Source organism: Gossypium hirsutum, chromosome D04 (genome assembly GCF_007990345.1).
Source record: "Gossypium hirsutum isolate 1008001.06 chromosome D04, Gossypium_hirsutum_v2.1, whole genome shotgun sequence".
Taxonomy (NCBI): domain Eukaryota; kingdom Viridiplantae; phylum Streptophyta; class Magnoliopsida; order Malvales; family Malvaceae; genus Gossypium; species Gossypium hirsutum.
Window position 1 is genome coordinate 52,719,235 of NC_053440.1, and position 21,250 is coordinate 52,740,484.

Sequence of the window (21,250 nt, forward strand, 5' to 3'; positions counted from 1 at the left end):
TATAATTGAATCGGAATTAAAATTTTATGTACAAGTCAAAATTCACCTATCATGTTGCAATTAAATTTAAGTTAATGTGTAACTGATATATACTAACATTGATTGCATCCAAAATTATTATTTGATTAATGAAATTTGAATAACTTTTTGTAATGTTAAATTAAACTAAGTTATGATATGAACTATTTTGTTCCATTGATTTTATGTACATTAGACACAACAGTTATAATTATGTTACGGTTCGTCTCTTTTATGTTATATTATGTGTTCAAAATATTATTAGTTTATGCAAAAATATTACATGTTAATAATTTATTTTATATTGATTTTAACATCTTGATATATATATATATATTATATTTGTGTTAATATCTCAATCTATAAAATATTTCATATAATTTATTATAATGATTTAATTGTTGGGTCTAAATATAATTATTTAATCATTATATTTTTATTTAACATAATTATTATAAATATTATTTAAAATCTTAATCCAATTTCCCGAAAGACATTAACTATTTAAATCAAACACAAAAATATTTTTGTAATTAATAAATAATTTAAATAAATAGACTGGGTCGGTGGTGACTTGGTACGTTTTAATTGAATAGGCACATGGTGCAAGTGGTAACCCTACTAACATGCAACAAAGATTTAATTATTTAGTTGAATTTATATTTTATTATCTAAATTGCTATCTTTGTACCAACATCATTAGTTTATATTAATATGGTATAATAGTTAATTCGGTAGTAGCATACGGCAGCCTCTAATTTGTATGTTATGAAGCAGACATAAATAAAAAAATTTAATTTAAAAAAAATATAAATTAGTTAAAAAAGTATAATTCTTTTTAATAAAAAAAACGAACATGGATGAATAGTTGTCCAAATATATCTGAATCTGAATAGTTATTTGTCCAGCTTCATTCTAGATGTATTTTTTAGTAAGTTTAATTGTTATTACTTTAGAAATATATAAAAATATATACAATTAAATATATATAGTGTGAGAGCCTATAATGTTCTGAAAATTATGTATAAATTTATAATGTATAATAAACATTAAATAAAAAATTAAAAATTTATAAACATATATAAATGAACTAAAATTTTATAAAGTTGTAATTATATATAACACTAAAAAGTATATCTATAATGAAAATGCATTTGAATTTATCATTCTTGATGTAAAAGGTTTTTTTTTTGTATTTTTATGAATTTATATATATATTTAATTTCAAAACAATAATAATGTAACTAAACTTACTAAAAAGCACATTTAGAACTAATCTAGACATATGTGTATTCAAATTCAAATGTATTTAGACAATCATTTGTTCATGTTCATTCTTGATGTAGAAAAAATTTATACCTTTTTTTTATTAATTTATGTATTCTAAAGTTTTTTTTAAAATTTATGTCTGTCACGTGGCATACTGAGATATTGCCATGTGTCACAACCGAATTGACTATCAATACCTTGTCAACACAAAATAACGGTGTTAGTGCAGAGGTATCAACTTGAGTAAGAAAATACAAATTCATATACCAACTAGGTCCAAAAAAAGTTCATGTACCAACTAAGTATTTTTAGACAAATTCAAGGAGCAAACTACATATTAACCCTTAAGATTTATTTAATTTTGTTTAAATAAAAATAAAATAATTTTAAAAAATAATTTTTTTCATAATTTAAAATTTACATTCATCAAATTATCTAAATATTTAATCACATTAATTTATCAAACGTCACCTTAAATCTAATTGAGTGTATGTGTAAGTTCTTACGTGAACTTTCTAAAACCAAATAAATTTTGTATCATCCATATTATTATTTAAATTTTTTTATTGAATTAATGTTTCGAGTCAATTAAATATCAAATCACTTAAGAAAAATTACCTTGATGTTATTTCCTATTTAAAATAAATTATATCATTCAAGATATTTTAAATTTTTTTATTTAAAAAACAATAGAAATTATGTATAAGGTGATCTTTGAACCTATAATAATTGCAATAATAAATCATTAAATTTAACACTCAACTAAAACTTAATTTTTTATTATGATAAAAACGACTGTACAAGCCCAAATTGCCTGGGCCCAAACAAAAAACAAAGCAGGCAATTTCAGTTTTTTAATAGTAGGCCTAAACTCGTCTAAGGCCCAACAAATAAATGGCCCAATAACAAAACTAACCTAAGCCCAGCACAGACATCAGCCCAAAACACAAAAAAAACAAAAGAGGAAAACCCTAGCCGCATCTGCCTCAGCGCCGCAACAGCACCCACGCCGCGCCCAACGCCCGATCGCCACACGTTTCGGCCTCCACGCGCGCCAAACTCTCCACGAACACCTGAAAAACGGACTCAAGGAGTCCAAAGAGAAAAAAACAGCAAGCAATATTGTTTTTTTTTCCCTCGATTTATTTTCTTTTCGGCCTATAAAAGGCCCTTTTAAATCTGTAAAAGGGACGATTGATGAACGGAGAAAATACGCAAGAAATAGAAAAAAGCACTGAATACAGATTGTTTTTGATTCAAGGTGAAATTTTTTCGTTTTATTATTCTTTTTATTTCATTTGTTTTGATTTTTTTTTAAAAAAAAGTAACAAAGGAAAGAAAACTTACCTGAGTTGGGGTCGGAATCGAGGCCGGATCGCATGAGAGGCGGCGCAAGGACGCTAGGGTTCCAAACCCTAGCAGAGCAAAAAGAGAGGCATCAGTTTTTTTTTACTGTTTTTATGATGAAAATGTTTTTTTGAATTATTTTTCATTTAAATACTGATTTGAAAACGGCGCCGTTTTAGCCAAGTGCAACCCGCGCGGTGACCCGACCCGAAGGGGAGGATCCGCGCGTTTGGCTTCAATGGGGAATTTGCGCAATTGGCCTCTCCCTTCTGCAACGCGTTTCAGTTAAATCCTGTTTTTTTTTTTAAAAAATTGGTTCGCAGATTTTAATTTTGCTTCAATTTGGCCCATCACTGCGCAGCATTTTGGGAAGGCGGGAATAATTTTCCTTTTGGTCCTCCCTTGTTTCCTGCGCATTCAAAGTGGTTCTTTTTTTTGTTTTTTTTTCAAATTTGTTTTTCGTCCTTTGTCCAATTTAATCCATTTTTTTGAACTATTTTTCTATTTAATTAATTAATTATTATTATATTATACTTGTTTTTTATTATTATTTATTATTTTTAATATTGTAATTATTATTTTCGTGTATATACAAACATTTTTTTCTTTTTAATTTAAAAAACCTTTTTTACTTTTATAAATATGTATATACTGTATATTTATTTAAATGCATTGCTTTTATAATACATGTGCATACGCATGGCTTTTATATAATATATACATATATGCACTTTTTTTAAAAGTATATAATATACCTATATATTTTATACATTTTTTTTATTTTTATTTTCTTACTTTCGCATAGATAAATAAAACTTTTATAGTTTTTCTTTGTTTTTAATATTTATGTACATATGTTTTTTTATTTTGTTTTTTTTACGATATACTTATACTCTTCTTTGTAAATATATATACATATGCGTATTTTGATATTTGTTATCTTCACGACTTTCACATATACATTTTTTATTCTGTAAATATATACACATGTACATGCTTTTATGTTTATTTTATTTTCACGGTTTCCAAACACATACATGCATTTTTATCATATTTTGATTGATATATCCCATTTCATCTTTTATGTGTATCTTTGTATACGTTTAACACATATTTGTAAATTTAATTATATAATGTACTTGTATATATACTTGTAAATATTTATTCATATTTGTCTTAAACTAGAGTATTTGTTTCATGTTATGCCCTAACCCTTTTTAGCATCTCTTTTAAAAATATCTATTTTGATTTTCTCAAAGTATTTAAATCATCCTATTTTATAAATTCCAAAATATTTGGCATTCATGATTCTCGTGAAAGATTGTGTCCTAACTTACTGGATCGCGATTATTTTTCGATGAATTTAGGAAGCCAAGTATTTGTTTTGCAACAAATTTACAAATTTTAAATAAAAGCTTATTCTCGGGAATTCAGAATGTTGGGTCCTAACTTACTGGTCATGACATTTTCTTCTCGAAATAAGAATTTTCAAAAACAAAAGGCAATATTCGGATATTTTGAAGATTTAAAAACATTGTGCCCTAACTTACTGGGTGTGATGTTTTATTTCTTTGGAATAAGGATTGTCTTATTATCCATTCATGAAATAAAAAGCTTCCTTTTAAAATCTTTTCAAATTTTCGACACCAAGGTATTTAAAAAATCAATTTGGTACCAATTTTGGGCGTTACAAGGATGCTAATCCTTTCTCGTGCGTAACTGACTCCTGAACCTGTTTTCTCAAATTTCGCAGACCAAAATTATTTTTAAGGTGGGCCGATCACACCTTAATAAGGGATCGGTGACGACTCCAGTTTTGTTTTTTTTTAAAAAAAGTCAACAACTAAAATTTTTTTTGTTTTCAAAAAATGGTTTCGACAACGATAAAATATTAATAATGTACATTCATGTAGTACTTTTAATTTGGTATATTTATGTGTCTAAATTTTATCTTACTTATAGATTAATCTTTTTTTTCATTTATTATAATTTCAAATCATACGTTTCGTTATTTATATTATGTTGTGTTTTTAAATTCTAAATACGTAATTTTCAAACATGGATTAGATATATCATTCATTTTAAGGATGTGAATTTAAAATAATAAGATAAAAACACTAGAAACATAACAATAAAATGTGAATTTCACATTAATGTTTTTATAACATGAGAAAATTAAAAATCAAAACTTGGACAAAAATTCCATACTAGCATTGAACTCAAAACCAACAAAAACACAAGAACAAGAACACAACATTTAGAAAAGAGATGTTCCCTTCCCTTTCTTGTCTCCACCAATCTCAAAGTGCTTGCACCTCTGCAAAAATCAACCCACCAAAATATTTTCTTAGCTCATGAATTACATACAGCATCACAAAACAAAAAAACACAGTAGTATTCGTGCACCAACCTTGATCGGATGCTGCGACACATGCTTGCAACCCTGGCATTGCAGCCTCAGCACAATCTTCTTGGTGGTTTTTGCCTAAATACATAATACAAATGTTTTGAGTCCCAAGAAATAGCAACCATGTTAGCTTAGACTTAACTCTTCATTTTCTTAAAATACCCGTGTCTAGCAACTTATCTATCACATATTGGAACATAAGCCTAGAGTATGATAACTCATAATTACAGAAATAATTAAAAAGATTAACATACTCACATCAGACACATACTGATATAATCCTACTCTCAAGTCTTACCCCTCTTAGACCAGGTTACATAGGATAGCAATAATCAAAATGACAAAATAATTAACTAAACATCCATTACAAACAAGTATCATACAGGACAGAATTCTTGACTTTCTTCGACATATATTCATTCAAGGATTAAAAGAAGCATTACAAACTAGTATCATACAAGACGGGATTGTTAATGTTTTTGACATATAACTAGCATTCATCCGAGGGTTAAAAGATCCATTACGAGCTAGTATCATACAGGTCAGGATTCTTAATGTTTTTCGACATATAACTTGTATTCATCCAAGGGTTAAAAGATCCATTACAAAATAGTATCATACAGGTAAGGATTCTTAATGATTTCATCGTATAACTCATATTCATCCAAGGGTTAAAAGATCCATTACAAACTAGTATCATACAGGACATGATTCTTAATGTTTTCAACGTATAACTCATATTCATCGAAGGTTAAAAGATCCATTACAAACTAGTATCATACAGGACAGGATTCTTAATGCTTTTGACATATAACTCGTATTCATCCAAGGGTTAAAAAAGTTACCTTCTTGTGGAACACTGGTTTGGTCTGACCACCATAACCGGATTGTTTGCGATCATAACGGCGTTTCCCTTGAGCAGCCAAACTATCCTTACCCTTCTTATACTGTGTAACCTTGTGCAATGTGTGCTTCCTGCACTCCTTGCTCTTGCAATAAGTCTTCTTGGTCTTAGGTACGTTCACCTGCAACACCAACACAATTACAGCCAAAACATAATAAAAAAATACCAAATTTTAGCACCATTTCCTCAAATGAATACCTAGATTAAAATTCAACCACAGCAATTTCACCATAAATTTATGGAAAAAGAAAAAAAGTATCCCCAAATCAACAATCCCAGTTCCGAACAATGAATCCCGCAATCTTAACAACTTATTCGATTGATTATTTCCATTTCACAAACATTTTTTAGGGGGAAAAAAAGGACCCAAAATGGATGAATGAAACCAAACAAAGAAGAGAAAGAGATACCATGGCTACGGCTGAATCGAGAGAACCTGAGAACTGTAAACTAGGAGGCGGCCACTCCAACAATCTAACAAAGATGCTACCAGTAATTATCGACTCTAGGGTTTTTAGTAGCTTTCTCGGCTTTTGGGTTTTCGATTGGGCGGGTTTTTAAGCTTAAAAATGGATCATCGCCATATCCAACCCTAAACCTCCTTCCACGGCCCATTTTCCTCCTTTTTTTTTGTCTCTCTCCATTATTTTATACGAAGTTCAAACATTTTAATTGAATTGTCAGTATCGTATCAATTAAGTACTTCCATTCATCTACTCTTTAACTTGGACATGGTAGATCAAATCTGGCATAGAACATATTTAAAATGCATAGATTAAATTATGAACAACTTGAATTTGATGCGTTAAAAAAATAGTAGTTAACCCAAATTTTATTGATATTATTTTAACACGTTAGATCCAATTTATTTATCATGCGTCTCTATAACTTGGTCAACATATTTTTAATGTACTTCTCATTAGATTCAAACCGGCATTTAACATCTATATTAACGGTTAGACTAACAAAAACTTGATCGATACAATACTAATACTTTGAATACTCAATTTAGAACATTTTAAAATTTTGGAAGATGATAGTGAAAGGGTAAATCTAACAGGTTAGACATTGCATAAGATTCAAACAATAGCTTTATTAACATAGATCGATAATAGCCAAATGATAAAACATCCAAATTAAAAAGAAAAGAAAGCAAAACCCATTATTCTATCATCCTAAACATATCCAAATGCCACTCTAAATGATACAAATCTTTTCTGTCTTTTGTGCTTACTTCATCAATATATGGTCCAATACCATGTGAATGAAAATAAGGAAAACATAACTATTAACATAAGGTTTAAATCCAAGACATCTCGTCAAACATTGTTCTTTAGGTAAACTTGAAGCTCTGATTCATGGCGCTTGATTAAGTTCACTTTAAGCCCATGCTTCATGTACATTGTTAAGGCAAGCTTTGGTACAACCACATGACCTTTTACCACCTCCACCCGATACCGATACAAGATCGAGGCTGCCACGAACTTCATTTGATAATAAGCGAAATCTTTCCCTAAACACAGCCGTGGACCGCCGTTGAAGGCGGTGAATTTGTAAGCCGATTCGCTCATGTACCGCCCGTCTCGTAGCCATCTCTCCGGTTTATATTCCCTACAGTCTTTTCCCCATATGGCTTCCATTCTCCCCATTGCATAGATTGCATAAATAACTTTTGTCCCTTTTTTCAGCAATGTTCCATCTGGAAATGTATCATCTTCAACAACCTGAAAAGGGCAAAAAAATAATAAAACACAATGAGCAAATGTTCCGTGAAGTGTTGACCAATTGATTAGATTTCAAACTTAGGGTCTTCACCTAAATCTTAGGTCATCAACTTTTAACAACACCCTCCTAGGATGTGCTTCTTAACCATATTGTGTGGTTAGTTGAACCATAATCTTGCAAAAACCCTTTCTAATTATCTATCCTTTATATGAAAGGTCTAATTTTGCCCCAAGTCCATATACTTTTCGGAATTTTGGAATTGAATCCCTTTACCTGGACTAAATTGAACAAAAAGTAAATGAATTACCTCCTTGTGATCCACAGGGACAGAAGGGTACAATCTAAGAGCCTCTGATAATGAAGCTTTTAAATAATCCATCTTCTTGATCTCCTCTGGTCTAAATATCAATGGACTCTTCAAATCGGCGCCGTTTTTCATATCGTCTCTTTCATTAATAATCTTACATATCTCTGCAAGAATTTTCTGCTCCACCACGGGGTTCTTTTCAAGCAACCAGAAAAACCAGCTCAACGCCACTGAAGATGTATCTCTTCCGGCAAGTATAAAGTTAAGACAAATATCACGCAGGAACTTGTCGGAAAATGGCTTTCCTTGTTCATCTTTCAATCTCATAAACACTGTTAACAAATCTGATCTTTGCTTTTTGTCTTCGGTTTGTAATGACAGTTCCTTTTTCCTTGTCCTAATAACTTCTTCAGCGAATTCATCCACGCCCTTTATTGACTTTTTCAGCTTCTTTTCAGTGCCTAAATCAAGGCATCTCATGGTTTTCCATACGCATGTTGGGGTGACAAACCGCAGCAACGTCGCCTCGGTCGCGTCTTCGAACGCTTTGGCGAACGGTATTTCCGGTAATCCTAGACGGAGACACCCGGGGTCGACGCCGAAGGCGGTCATGCAAACGTTATCGAACGTTAATCTCAAAAGAACATCTTGAAGATCAATGGAGATTGATTGGTTCACTGCATTTTCCAACACGGGCAATAGCCTTGCATGGACGAGTTCCAACACTGACTCGGCCGTTAATTGCCGAAACTTCGCCGAATGGAACTGGATGCTCGCCGTTTTCCTTTGACGTTGCCACGTCTCGTCGTCGGCGTTGAATATCCCGTCACCGAGAAGATCTCGAACGGTATCACGAAAATAAGGCCCTTTAGGGAAAACAGAGAATTTGGACTTAAGAAGATGCTCAAGGTTCCTAGGATCAGCCGTAACCACACAATTGAGACTACTAAACCATGGACCTTTGAACCTGAACGTCCCATTTTGTTCACAAAGTATGTCCGAAATCCACTCGTACAAATCGGACCGAAGACCGGACACCAACGACGGTAGCATGCCGAGAAATGGCCATACAGGCAGTCCATAATGTCGTCTTTGCCTCAACGAATTGATAACAACGAAGACCAAAGCAGCAACAACAAACTCCAAAACATGGAGATATTGTAAGAAAAACAACCGCCGGGAAACAAAGTTCCCGACGACTCCTTCATCGGAACTCATATTCGCGGTAACGTTGTTCATGCTTTAGGGATGAGAAAAAAAAAAGAAACACAAGGAACCGAATATGAACTAATTTTGTATTGGAGACTGTGTTAGTTGCAAAGCATTATAAGGGATAAGCCAAGGCGTTTCTTGGCGTGAATGGTTTGGCCCAATTGGTTCGATTTGGTGAGCGGATTTTTTGTACGTGTACATGCTTACACCCTTTAGCTGCCTTAAAACTCAATTTCTTAGAAATGAGAGTTTCAAGACATAAAAGTTGTGGGCTGTCGGGGAAATTTCACTCAATTAAGGAATAATTGGCAAACACAGATGAGAATGTGTGCAAAATGGGCATTTGATTTTGAGTGTGGAAGTTAAGTTTGTAGGAATAGAGGCATTTACACTCTCTGTTTGGCGATGTGGGATGAGAAAGTGGGTGGCGACGGGTAACCTAAGTGCAACTGTTTGCTTTTATCAATTTCTTGTTGTTTTGTTTTTGGTTTTAAGGTTACTTTATTGCTAGCTGACTAAATTCATTTTGTTTAAGAATTGTAGATTAGCTTAACTGGTAGAAATTAAATTAAATTAGTTTGTGTGGCACCAATAATCTTGTATGATTACTTACCACCTACGCCTAATTTTTTATCACTCCACTTGGCAAACTACCTACCCCATAACCAATTTTTGTATGTCAATCTTTTTTTCACTATTTTTTTCAACTGCTAATTTACATTATTTTGGGTGTGTTCAGAATGTGTTCATAAACCATTATCATCCACACGTAATACACATGATACCAAGTACATGGGTAAAAATGTTGTGGAAGTTTTTGTATTAAGAGTTAAATTGTATTTTGTCTCCTTTATTTAATAAATGAATAAGTCAGTTCTTGTACGTTACATCAAAGAGCAAATTAGTCCTTTTGTTAAAAATTGGTCAGTATACGTCGGTACGAGGTACACGTGACATGTCATGTGCCAATATCTAGCTATTCCATCAATCACGCCAGTTTTTAACAGAAATGATTAATTTACTCTTTTATTTAACGTACTTAAAATAATTTACCCATTTTTTTAGTAGAAAAAACAAAATGTAATTTGCCCATGGATATATACATGGGACAAACACAAAATTAAGGTCAAAGTAGTTTGGAATGATTCAAGGAAAAGGCACATTTTCGTAACTAATTTGATCACACGAGACAAGTGGGGGCAAGTAATTTCCAAAGCTGGTGATGGAGGCAGGCAGCCTAAAAGTTGCTCATAACCTCAAAGTATAAACGAGGTTGAAGCCAAATGTACTATTAGCAAGGGAGAATTGAAGAATACACATATGTGGGTTTGAAATAAAATTAAAATTGTTATGAAATATATTTTTAAAATAATCCATTAATATTAAGAAAATGTTAGAGACCTTATGGCTTAAATTGGGTTTTGTTAAGTACAATTATTTGTTACTAAACTTGGTTTCACCTAACGATGATTTCAGTACGAAATATTAAATTTTAATGTTAATAAGTGCAAAGGATTAATTTTGAAATTGACTTCCGCATTGTACTGATTTGTCACATTTATAAATAATAATTTGTAAATTTGTTTTACTTTTAAGAATTTAACCCTTCTATTTTTCGGATTTAGAAATCTGCTTTCAGATTATATATAACTACGTAACATTAAATATTTGGACTAATCAATAACGTCATAAAAACATAGAGACCAAATCATGTTAAAAAGTAAAGTATAAAGATTTAATTTCAAATTTAAGTATAATAAAAGGACTAAAATTGAAATTAACTATTTTTACAATGGAAAGAAGAAAAAAAGAAAGCACCATCATGAAGGAAGGCCGTAACATTTTATTATACCGAGCAAATGTAACTTATTTTAGTCTAAATTTAGTATAAATAAATAAATTAGAAGCATGGACCTAACTGGACATTTTAAATTCTTCACATAAGACTTAATCATATAAACAACAAAATGTGAGGGATTGAATCTAGAATTATCCCTTATTATCTTCACCACTAATCTAAGAACAAACTCATAAGTTCTATAATATCTATTCTCTTTGAGACAATACCTAAACCGATTGATAGCTCTTCTCCAACTCATAAATAGGATGATAATACGTTTCAACACACTCAAACTCACATCCTCCTGTATTGGCAACAATATCCATGCTAATCGAGCTAAGACTCAATCGGCCTAAGATAGGGTAAACTAAAATCCTCTTAAATTCATCTTTTGCCATTCCATTCCATGAATTTTTTTAAAAATTAATTTAAGCATCTCAAATCACAAACTCTAGTATCCTTTTTTGCTTTGGTCTCCATTTGAGGTGTTCCCATTAGGAGATCATCCCTAAACTCAAAACCCCAATGCTTTTTGATTGAGGAACTAAAATGGATTTGGCTAAGTCTTTCTCAAACTTTAACCCATTGTTTTAGTCTAATAATAGCTCTTTCTAAGAGATGTAAATTCCCCAAAACTAGAGTCTATAATCGTGCAGCTGGTTTCAGATGAGATCACTTGCCATTAAATTACACATAGTCAATAGGTTATATTTTGGGTTCACTTTATTTCCTCTGAAAAGGGTTCCAACAAAAACTCAGCCCAAAATTAGAGAAAAGAAAAGCCACAAGGAAGATTCTTCACATCTAAAGCCTAATTATGGTAAAATGGAGCCCATTTCATGTATATCATTCTTTAGGTGCATTCTGCTTTAATATGCTTTATGTTTTAAGGTCAACTTTATTAGCTTTTTCTTTAAGTCAAAATTTTCTATTTTATGTTATATACTAGCAGGTTAGGGCCCAATACCATGTAGGTTATAGCTCAATAAAGCTAAAGCCCACAAGGTCACAAGCATTTAGCATGATGAACTATAAACAAGAGAATAATCTACTTGGTAGGAAGGATGTGCCATGCTATTGGTTCAGTGCTAAATTTGTATGGAATCGGTATGAAATTTTTAAACTTGATTTTCGTGTTTATAAATATTTTTTATTTTCTCTCATTATAATATAATTGTTCACTTATATTAAAAAAAAATCAACTATTGTTTATAAAGTACCCCAAACAAAAGGTTATAGGGCAAACAAAGTGGCCACCGGTCAAACCAGCACACCAACAAAGCTAGTCCACTACCCCAATGAGCATTGATTGGGTCTAAGGAAAAATATCTTTCTCTTTGAACCATAAATTCTTTGCTTAAGTTCTTTGGTTTCTTAGGTGTTTATGGGCTGTTATAGAGGTGTTTATGGGCTAGGTTCAACTAAAAATTTAGATTTATTTATTAGGCCGGACTCGACCCTGCTCGAAAAGTTGGCCTAAAATTTTATCGAAGTCCGACCCAGATAAAAATATTAAAATTCGGATCCGACCCAGTCCACCCGTATTAATTTTTTATATTATTTTTATATAATTTTTAAATATATATAATATATCAAAAATACTAAAAACATCAAAATAAATATTTCCCAACAAATTGAAAATAAATTTTAAAAAATATGTAGACTTAAATAATAGTAAGATAAATACAACTTAACAAGTAAATACCTCTAAAATAATAACAAATTTAACAAATGTGTTTAAAATAATAACAAAATTAACAATAAAAGAAGTTTTATACAATATTCAAACGTTAACAACAAAATAGTAACAATATAATAATAAAATGATAGCAAAATAAGGAGAAAACAACAAGAAAATAACATTAAAAAAAAGAGCAGATTTTTTTTATTCTTTAGTGAATTCAGGCCGGGCTAAAAATACCTTAGCTGAGGCCCGACCTATTTTTTAAACGGACCTTATTTTTATCATTTTTAATTATATTTGAATTTTTTCATGAAGAAAAAAACTGAAAATAAATCTGATTTCTCATTCTTTTAGTGAAAAAAGATAAGAATAAGGTGAAATTACACTTTTATACAATCACTTTTCTTTGTTAAACTACTCAAATTTGATTAACTTTACTGACGTGACATTTATAGATATATGTGATGTTAGCAAGTAATTAAAATTTTAAAAATATTAAAATAAAAATTTATTAAAATTATTTTAAAATTAAAAAAATACATTAAAAATATTAAAAATTTATATACAAACTAAATAAAATTTAAAAAATGAACAAATATTAATCATTTTCATTTTCTTCTTTTTTGTTTAAAACGGTCTCCGACATCACCCCGACTAGTACCACCACCAAAATGAAGCTCTCCTCACCCTCTATACATCCAGCGATTGAGATTTCTCCTAGGAAAAATCAAAATCTTTGAAACCCCAAGCACGATTTCGACTCCAACAGCCTCAATCTGTTGCCATCCGTCGTCATATGGACTCGGTTTCGTATTATATGTCTCCTCTTGTCGTCGGCCACCTTCTCATTGTCTAGATTTGCAGAAGGATACCTGGAACTCTGCTTTTCTTGTCAATTTCCGCTTCTTTGTTCTTCCATTTTTATTTTTCGATTTCTACTTTCTGATTTCTGTTTGGGTTGTTGCAGAGGCTATGCTGGGGTGGCTAGCAGTGGCATTGGCCTCCCTAAAAATGAAAATTTTCAATTCAATCCCTCTAGAAATAATAAATATTATTTACAAATTAATTACGGTAAAATTTCACTTTGATCTCTCAAATATGAAAAAAAAAATCCATTCAATCCCTTCGAAAATAATGAAATTATAAACTAATACATGGTAAAATTACATTTTTATCTTTCAAAAAAATTGTAATTTAGTTCCGGCCCCCTAAAATAATTCTTGGCTTCGCCCCAGAGTTGTTAGGATCTTGATTTAAGGGCTCGGGTATGGTAAAATGTTAGATTATTTGTAAAGGGCGGTCGTAGATAGTGATGAGGGGTGCTAGCCGTCAGACTTGTTCATGATAAATACCCAGAGAGGCAAGAACAAACTCACTTCAAAAATCAGTTTTTTGAGTGAAACAAAAAATACCCAGAGAGCCAAAAGAAACATATTTCAATTATAATCTAAAATAAACCCATTATTCTTAGGGACCGAATAAATCAACCCAGATCATGAAATTTGAAGCTAAAAGAAGAAAAAGTGTTGAGAAATTTTACTAGCTTGAAGCTTCTTGTGAAGCTTGTTGATTTCCAGCACCTCTTCTCGTTCTTTGCTTAACTGATCGAGTTCCCTTGAGCTTTTCAAGTTTGAAGTTCGAAGCTTGGATTTTCTTTTTTTACTTTAATGAATCAATCCTTGATTTATCAAGCTTATAATTTATAAATAAATAAATAAATAAATAAATAAAATTTAGTCGGTGGATAATTTAAAAAAAAACTTTATAATTTATCTGTGTTTATATATTTTTTAAATATATTTTAAATTTTTACAAAATTTTAATTAATTACTGAGGTGGCATAGAAGCTGAGTGGATTGGATGCCATGTCAATAAAATTGTTAACTATTTCATCTAAATTTGAGTAATTTAACCAAAAAAAAACACAAATTAAAAAATTAAGAAGCGAAGAAAAAGGAGAAAAAAGGTTAAAATGATTTTCTTTTGTATAATTGAAAGGAAAATCAAAGGCAAAGTAAAAGACAACCCCAACTCTCAATGACATTAAGATAATGTTCAAAACTTTGAAATGAAATGTGTTTAAGTCACTTTAGGAATATGGAATATGGGTTGAAGATAGTTATTGGGTTGATGAAAGGACTGAAGCCTAGAAGATAAAGAAAGATTACGAGAGCCTCTGTTTTAGTACTTTGAAATGCTCTCAGATACTTCAGTTGGTAAAAAGAAAAGTGATTATAGATCGAGAGAATAATTTTATAGTCACAAGAATTTTAATACCATACCTCAGTTCACTATATCTAACTTTTATGCAATGATAATCTTCAAGATATCTTTTCTTACATCTTGAAGATTATCATTGCATAAAAGTATGTTCAAAGTGATAGTTAATCCTTGCAAACTTATGACAAATACTATTTGTTAGTTTGATAATAACTCGCTATTTGTACATGATACCAAAAAAGTAAACAAATAACTAGTGAATGAGTTAAAATGTCAACTTCACTCATTTTAATCTTAGATGGTATCTATTTTACTATTAATTATTAAACTTTTACCCTAGTTGTAATAATAATTGTAATAAAAAAGCTAATTGCATGTTACTCAATGATTTAAGATAGAAAAGAAAAAGCCCAATGTCTTTCACAAAAGAAAGGCCCACTAATATTAGTTTCAACCTTATGTAATAAAAATATAGAATTAATAGAATTTCATGTGTCGATCTGATGGTTAAGAGGGTTTATTGTCCTAGTTGTAGCTTGTGTATGAGTTGCACTAGTCATGTTGGTTGTTTGAGTTTTGAGTCCTGTTATTATAATTCACCAAGAAAAATTAAATAGTAATTAAAATTTTAATAGAGATGAAATTAACCATGCTCATGCTCATGCTCATGCTCCTGAACCATTAAATGGTTAATTAATTTTAAGTTCAATTTTTATACTGAAATCGAAAAGAAAAATTAAAGTTAAAAAAGACAAAAGTATAGTATTATTGTACCAAACCAAAGATAAAATAGCAAGTACGAGTCTCACGAGACTTTGGGCACCGCCATGGGATTTTAATTTTCATTTTTAACTTTTATTAATGGTTGATTAAAGTGAAGATTTTTTTTTTCAAAAATTTTGGATGTAATTGTTATAATTAGTTTGATTGAGGGTGGGTCGATTTCAGATTTGCAATAGAGATATTATTTTCGAGGTATGCATGTTTAGTTTTTAATATTTTTTTATGTCTCTTAATTCTACAAAGAGCTGTTGATAGATTGACGGAGATTTAGGGTGAGTTTGGATGGGCGGTGCGTTTAGCTGCGGTTAGTGTAAAAAGCAGCGGTGGCGGTGAGATTAGATACTGTAGCGATACTGTAGCGTGAGATAAAAAGTAAGTTAAATGCACCGCACCACAGTCAATCGCCCATCCAAACGAAGCCTTAGTGTACTTGAATCGAATATTAAAAATATTTTTTTAAGAATTCATATTGCTATTTATCTAATTTTATAATAAAATTTAATTAAAGGAAACTCGATAAATAAAAAATAAAAAATAATTCGACTCTTTGGATACTCCCATTATATATAAAACAGAACCCCACTCCCTCTGTTTTCTACGGACTCTCCCACTTCTACATTCCCCCCTTGGAGCTGTTGCCAATTTCAATGGCAAAGCTAAGCCCCTGTTTTCTCCTCTGCTGTTTTCTCTTCATTCATATCCCCACCTTCACCCAAAGCAGACAACCCTCCTACGCCGAACAGCAAGAGACCGACAGGGTGACGAACTTGCCTGGACAGCCGCCGGTGAAGTTCCGGCACTATGCTGGGTACGTCAAGCTCCGACCTCAAGACTCCAAAGCCTTGTTCTACTGGTTTTTCGAAGCCCAAGATGGAGTTTCCGACAAGCCCCTAGTTCTTTGGCTTAATGGAGGTTGGCATCTTCTTTACATAGTCTCTCTTTTCATTGCTTTACATACTTAATGCTTAAAGAAAACTTAAAATGATAGCGAAGAGTCAAAGATGAAACAGATTTTCAAACATTTGTCCCTAAAGGACTTTGATTGGAGCAGAGCAGCTGATGAGTGCTGTGATTTATTATTATTTTTTATTTCATTAACATAAAAATAATGCAAAATTAAATTCGTTTTTATCACATTAACCATCATCAAATATTTTTTTATTATCTAAAATTAAATTAAAACTTTAAAAAAAAAGTTAAATTTTCAATCCCAAAAACTAAATGTTTTGCTCTTGGCAAGAGACAAAAATCATCAACTAACCAGAAAAGAGCTGAGTTTTGGCCAAATGAGTTTTAGATATACGAAGAAAAAAAAGTAAAATTTTAGTTAGGTTAAAATAGTTCATACGTCTTTGTTCCGTTCATAAATTTAAAATTTAGTCACTTTAATTTTATTTAAGAATTTAGTCTCTATTTTTTAAAATTTAAAATTTTGAAATTAATTATTAATACTATTAAAAATAATTGTTATAATTAACCTAAATTTAAGAAAATAATTCTAATAATATTAACAAATTAATATGAATTTTAAGACTAGGTTTAAAATTTACTATAATTTATAATATATTACAACTTTTTAATTATAAAAAACCTGTTTTCATAATTAAAAAATGCATATTCTCGAAAACACAATAATTGTACAGTGTGCAGCAGCAGTGTTTCTTCCCAGAATAATCGTTCATTCATTTGTCGGCCTATGAACTTGAAATTTATAACAGTTCCATCCTTCCTTTCTTAAGTTTTCGCCTACTTTTGGTGTAATTTTTAAGATTCTGATTATATTTTTTACGAATCTGACGATACGTTTTAATGCGCTTAAACTCATATTTTCTTACATTATATTTAGCTAATAATGAACATATTGTCCTATCAGTTTGGCACGAAAGTCAAATTTTGGAGTTCCTAAATTAATGCTAGTATATATAAGTCTGAAATATTTTTCAAAATAGGCATGGCCATTGCTTACTTTGACCCTACCTGTTGGGGGCCCATTACCTTTGAGACTTTGACTCAATGTGTCCATCTCCTACAAAATTAATATCTTTTTTTCTATCAATAAACATGAGCCGTCCGATCAATGCCCAACTTGTTCTATATTTTACTATATGCTTTTATTGATTTTTCTTTTAAAATTACTTCTTGTCTTTTATGGGATGGTGTAATTAATAATTATTGACTATAATAATAAAATTAGTTGGATTTTATGAGAGTTGAATTGAACTTTATTTCTTCTATTAAAAAATAGATAAATTTATTAATACACGTTAGATCAAAGAGTTAATCGATTATTCTATTAAAAATTTTATTTATTTTTACTGTTTAAAACTGACCAATGTATGTTGAAATTTTTAACCAAAAAAGATGAGGGTACACAATCTGGTTTAATTATATGAAAGAAATAGTTGTGGGTCCAATGCTTGTGGCTACATGTGACTGACAAATTCTTATGTGTAGATATTTTGGGTTTGAGGCCCACCTGCTCCCCCAATTCTAGTGAATTAGTAGAGTTACCCCCATAACCAGTTTCCCCTTTCTTGTCAAAACCATATATTTCTCTCTTTTTTTTTGGTTGGTAAGAAGCTTCTCTTTGTCTTTAAACAAAATTTATTTTATTTTAGATTAATTGGGTTCAATTTGAAGGGATTTGAATGATTAAATTAATGTTTAGATAGTATAACAAGAAAAAGAGATGAATTGTGATGGCATTGACTGAAATGGCAATGTTTTAGGACCTGGTTGCTCATCAGTGGCCTACGGAGCAGCACAAGAACTTGGTCCTTTCCTTATTCGTAGCAATGGCACTCGCCTTACTTTTAACAAATTCTCTTGGAACAAAGGTACCCCCATTACTTCCATTCAAGTATATATACATATATCTTTCTTGATTTCCAATACTAACTTGCTATATATACTCATGGTTATGTAGTTGCAAACATACTGTTTTTGGAGGCACCAGTCGGAGTGGGGTTTTCATACACCAACAATTCCCAAGATTTACATAAACTGGGTGATCAAGTTACAGCAGCCGACTCTTATACTTTCTTAATTAATTGGTTCAAAAGGTTCCCTAACTTCAAATCCCATGACTTTTACATTGCTGGAGAGAGCTATGCTGGTATATGGTTACCCTTCCATTTTTATATATAAAATATATATGAACCATCATTCATGTTTTCCTTTTCTTGCTTTTGTCTCCGTCAGGTCATTATGTTCCCCAGCTGGCTCAACTCATTTATGACAAAAACCAAGGGTCAAGTCCAGACTCCTACATTAATTTCAAGGGATTCATGGTATGTGTTGAGTCGAGTTGGAGCTGAATTGGAAAGTTGAGATAACAATAGATACTTATGTTTGTTTGGGTGTTTTTGTAATGTATTCAGATCGGAAATGCTGCGATCAACGAACCGACAGACACGTTGGGGCTGTTCGATTATGCATGGAGCCACGCCATCATTTCGGACCAACTCTACGACCAAATAAACAAGGAATGTGACTTTAAACAAACTAATAATCTAACGGTTCAATGCGCCGATCATATGAAAGGTTTCATGGATGCTTATGCTAACATCGATATGTACAGCATCTACACTCCCGTTTGCATTAAAGCTCTTGGAACAAGACGAACCTATCCCAAACTCCCTGTAGCTCCTCGTCTCCTCTCCCAACATGTAATTCCCCAAATAAACCCTATATGTATATATGTGTATGCACTGGTTTGCTAAAATGCTTGATTTGGAATAGGGTATTTGGCATATGCTACCAAGGGGCTATGATCCATGCACAGAAGGGTATGTTGAGATGTACTTCAACAGAGAAGATGTTCAAAGTGCATTGCATGCTAATCTCACAAAGCTTTCATATCCCTACACTACATGCAGGTATAAAAAAGCTTTCTTATTAATCTATGCTATGATTATGGTACGTAGGCAGAGAGAATCCTGGAGCTTTCGAGCATTTAATGACAGCATGTGTTTAATCATCGTTGTAGAGCTTTCTTTCTGTTTACACTAACACATAAAATTTAATGAATACAAGAAGTGCCACTTTATTTGACCTTTCCTTTTCTCTTCACTATGGCATCCAAACTGTTAAATGCCCTACCACTATAGAAACAAGCTATCGTTCAAGCTTTTCTTTCTGTTTATCTCTTGATTTGAATGTTATTGACTTACTCGGCAACATAAATATTGGCAGTGGTGAAATCCAAGGTTGGAATGACTCGCCCGACTCTGTTTTGCCCATCATTCAAAAACTCCTCACTGCTGGCCTACGTATTTGGATTTACAGGTACATACATACATACATACATACATACATACATTTTGTTTTAATTGAATGAATGTTGTTGTTATGGCAGTGGGGATACAGATGGGAGGGTGCCAGTGACATCAACGAGGTACAGCATAAAGAAAATGGGACTAAAAGTAAAAGAAGAATGGAGGGCATGGTTCCACCAGAGCCAAGTGGGTGGATGGGTAGAGGTGTATGAAGGGGGACTGACGTTTGCCACCGTGCGTGGTGCTGGCCATCAAGTCCCCGTCTTTGCTCCTCGCCAGTCCCTTTCTCTCTTCACCCATTTCCTCTCTGCCAACACCTTGCCTTCTTCACGTTTCTAGCCGCTAGCTAGCTACTTGCTAATGCTATCGATTATGTTTCACCAACCATAATTTGGACGTTTCCTTCATTACATTTTGCTATTCTAGGCTTTTTAGCTACCAATCACCTCCAAGTTCCTCACTGAATTTTTTTTACCTCGTGATTTTGATACACTTGTGTTTTTCATGATTGCATTATTGCTATAATCATTTTTTTTATGATTTTTGAAATAATTGATTATTGAAGTTATATACTGTTAAACAAAACACCTCAACGAATAATATAAATTTATAGAAGATCTTATCAAATAATATAAATAAATGTTTATATTTATGTAAAACACAACTTTAAACAATAAATTAAATAAATATTTATATTTATTTAAAACATCATATTTAAAAACAATTAAATAAACAACTTTAAACAATTAAATAAATTAAATAAATATTAATATTTATTTAAAACATCGAATTTTACTAGATGTTGAGGCCTGTTTTCATAGTTTTCTTAAAACAGATTCAGCTGCTCCTATGGTACTTGGAGAAACGTTGGTCGTCTGTCTCCTAGGATACAACAACAAAATAATCGCGGCAGTAGTACATTTGCAGTGATCAACGAATAGACCTTACCTTCTTCTATCACCGAAGTGTTTGAAAAATTTCGAGAGAAAAAGAAAGAATTTTTGAAACTGAAAAATTCGTTGTGTGTCTCTAAAGAATTATGCAGTATCTTTTACTAATCAAGAATATGCCTCAAAGTTTTCAAAATTTACATTTTTTTCAACATATACTTGAAAATATGCTTATTAAAAGTTTATATAAAATTCAATTAGATTCAAATCTCCCAATGGATAGATTTTTAACTTTTTATTATAGTTTTTAAAATTGATATAATAGCAACTTTAACCCTCAAAATTGATATATTATATCAATTTAATC

The 21,250-nt window shown here is 31.5% G+C and overlaps 3 protein-coding genes and 1 long non-coding RNA gene across 4 annotated transcripts; 1 reads left to right on the top strand and 3 right to left on the bottom strand.

Annotated features, from left to right (window-relative positions):
• Nucleotides 1–2,037: 2,037 nt before the first annotated feature.
• On the bottom strand, nt 2,038–3,085 carry LOC107898861 (uncharacterized). The gene is made up of 2 exons (XR_001684504.2): nt 2,635–3,085; nt 2,038–2,360 (listed from the first exon to the last, which is right to left on the bottom strand). It is a non-coding gene; the product is annotated as an uncharacterized lncRNA (long non-coding RNA).
• A 1,675-nt stretch (nt 3,086–4,760) lies between these two features.
• Nucleotides 4,761–6,565, bottom strand: LOC107898862 (60S ribosomal protein L44). The gene is made up of 4 exons (XM_016824427.2): nt 6,356–6,565; nt 5,887–6,066; nt 5,045–5,119; nt 4,761–4,951 (listed from the first exon to the last, which is right to left on the bottom strand). The coding sequence occupies exons 1-4, from the start codon at nt 6,356–6,358 to the stop codon at nt 4,892–4,894; spliced, it is 318 nt and encodes a 105-aa protein (XP_016679916.1). The 5' UTR covers nt 6,359–6,565; the 3' UTR covers nt 4,761–4,891.
• Nucleotides 6,566–7,020: 455 nt separating this feature from the next.
• LOC121215947 (cytochrome P450 86B1) lies at nt 7,021–9,586 on the bottom strand. The gene is made up of 2 exons (XM_041090856.1): nt 7,978–9,586; nt 7,021–7,669 (listed from the first exon to the last, which is right to left on the bottom strand). The coding sequence occupies exons 1-2, from the start codon at nt 9,214–9,216 to the stop codon at nt 7,265–7,267; spliced, it is 1,644 nt and encodes a 547-aa protein (XP_040946790.1). The 5' UTR covers nt 9,217–9,586; the 3' UTR covers nt 7,021–7,264.
• Nucleotides 9,587–16,246: 6,660 nt separating this feature from the next.
• On the top strand, nt 16,247–20,529 carry LOC107898864 (serine carboxypeptidase-like 35). Its single transcript, XM_041090857.1, has 8 exons — nt 16,247–16,628; nt 18,446–18,553; nt 18,643–18,831; nt 18,918–19,006; nt 19,097–19,384; nt 19,458–19,594; nt 19,911–20,003; nt 20,074–20,529. Exons 1-8 carry the CDS (start codon nt 16,364–16,366, stop codon nt 20,330–20,332), a joined length of 1,428 nt encoding a protein of 475 aa, XP_040946791.1. The 5' UTR covers nt 16,247–16,363; the 3' UTR covers nt 20,333–20,529.
• The last annotated feature ends 721 nt before the right edge of the window (nt 20,530–21,250 follow it).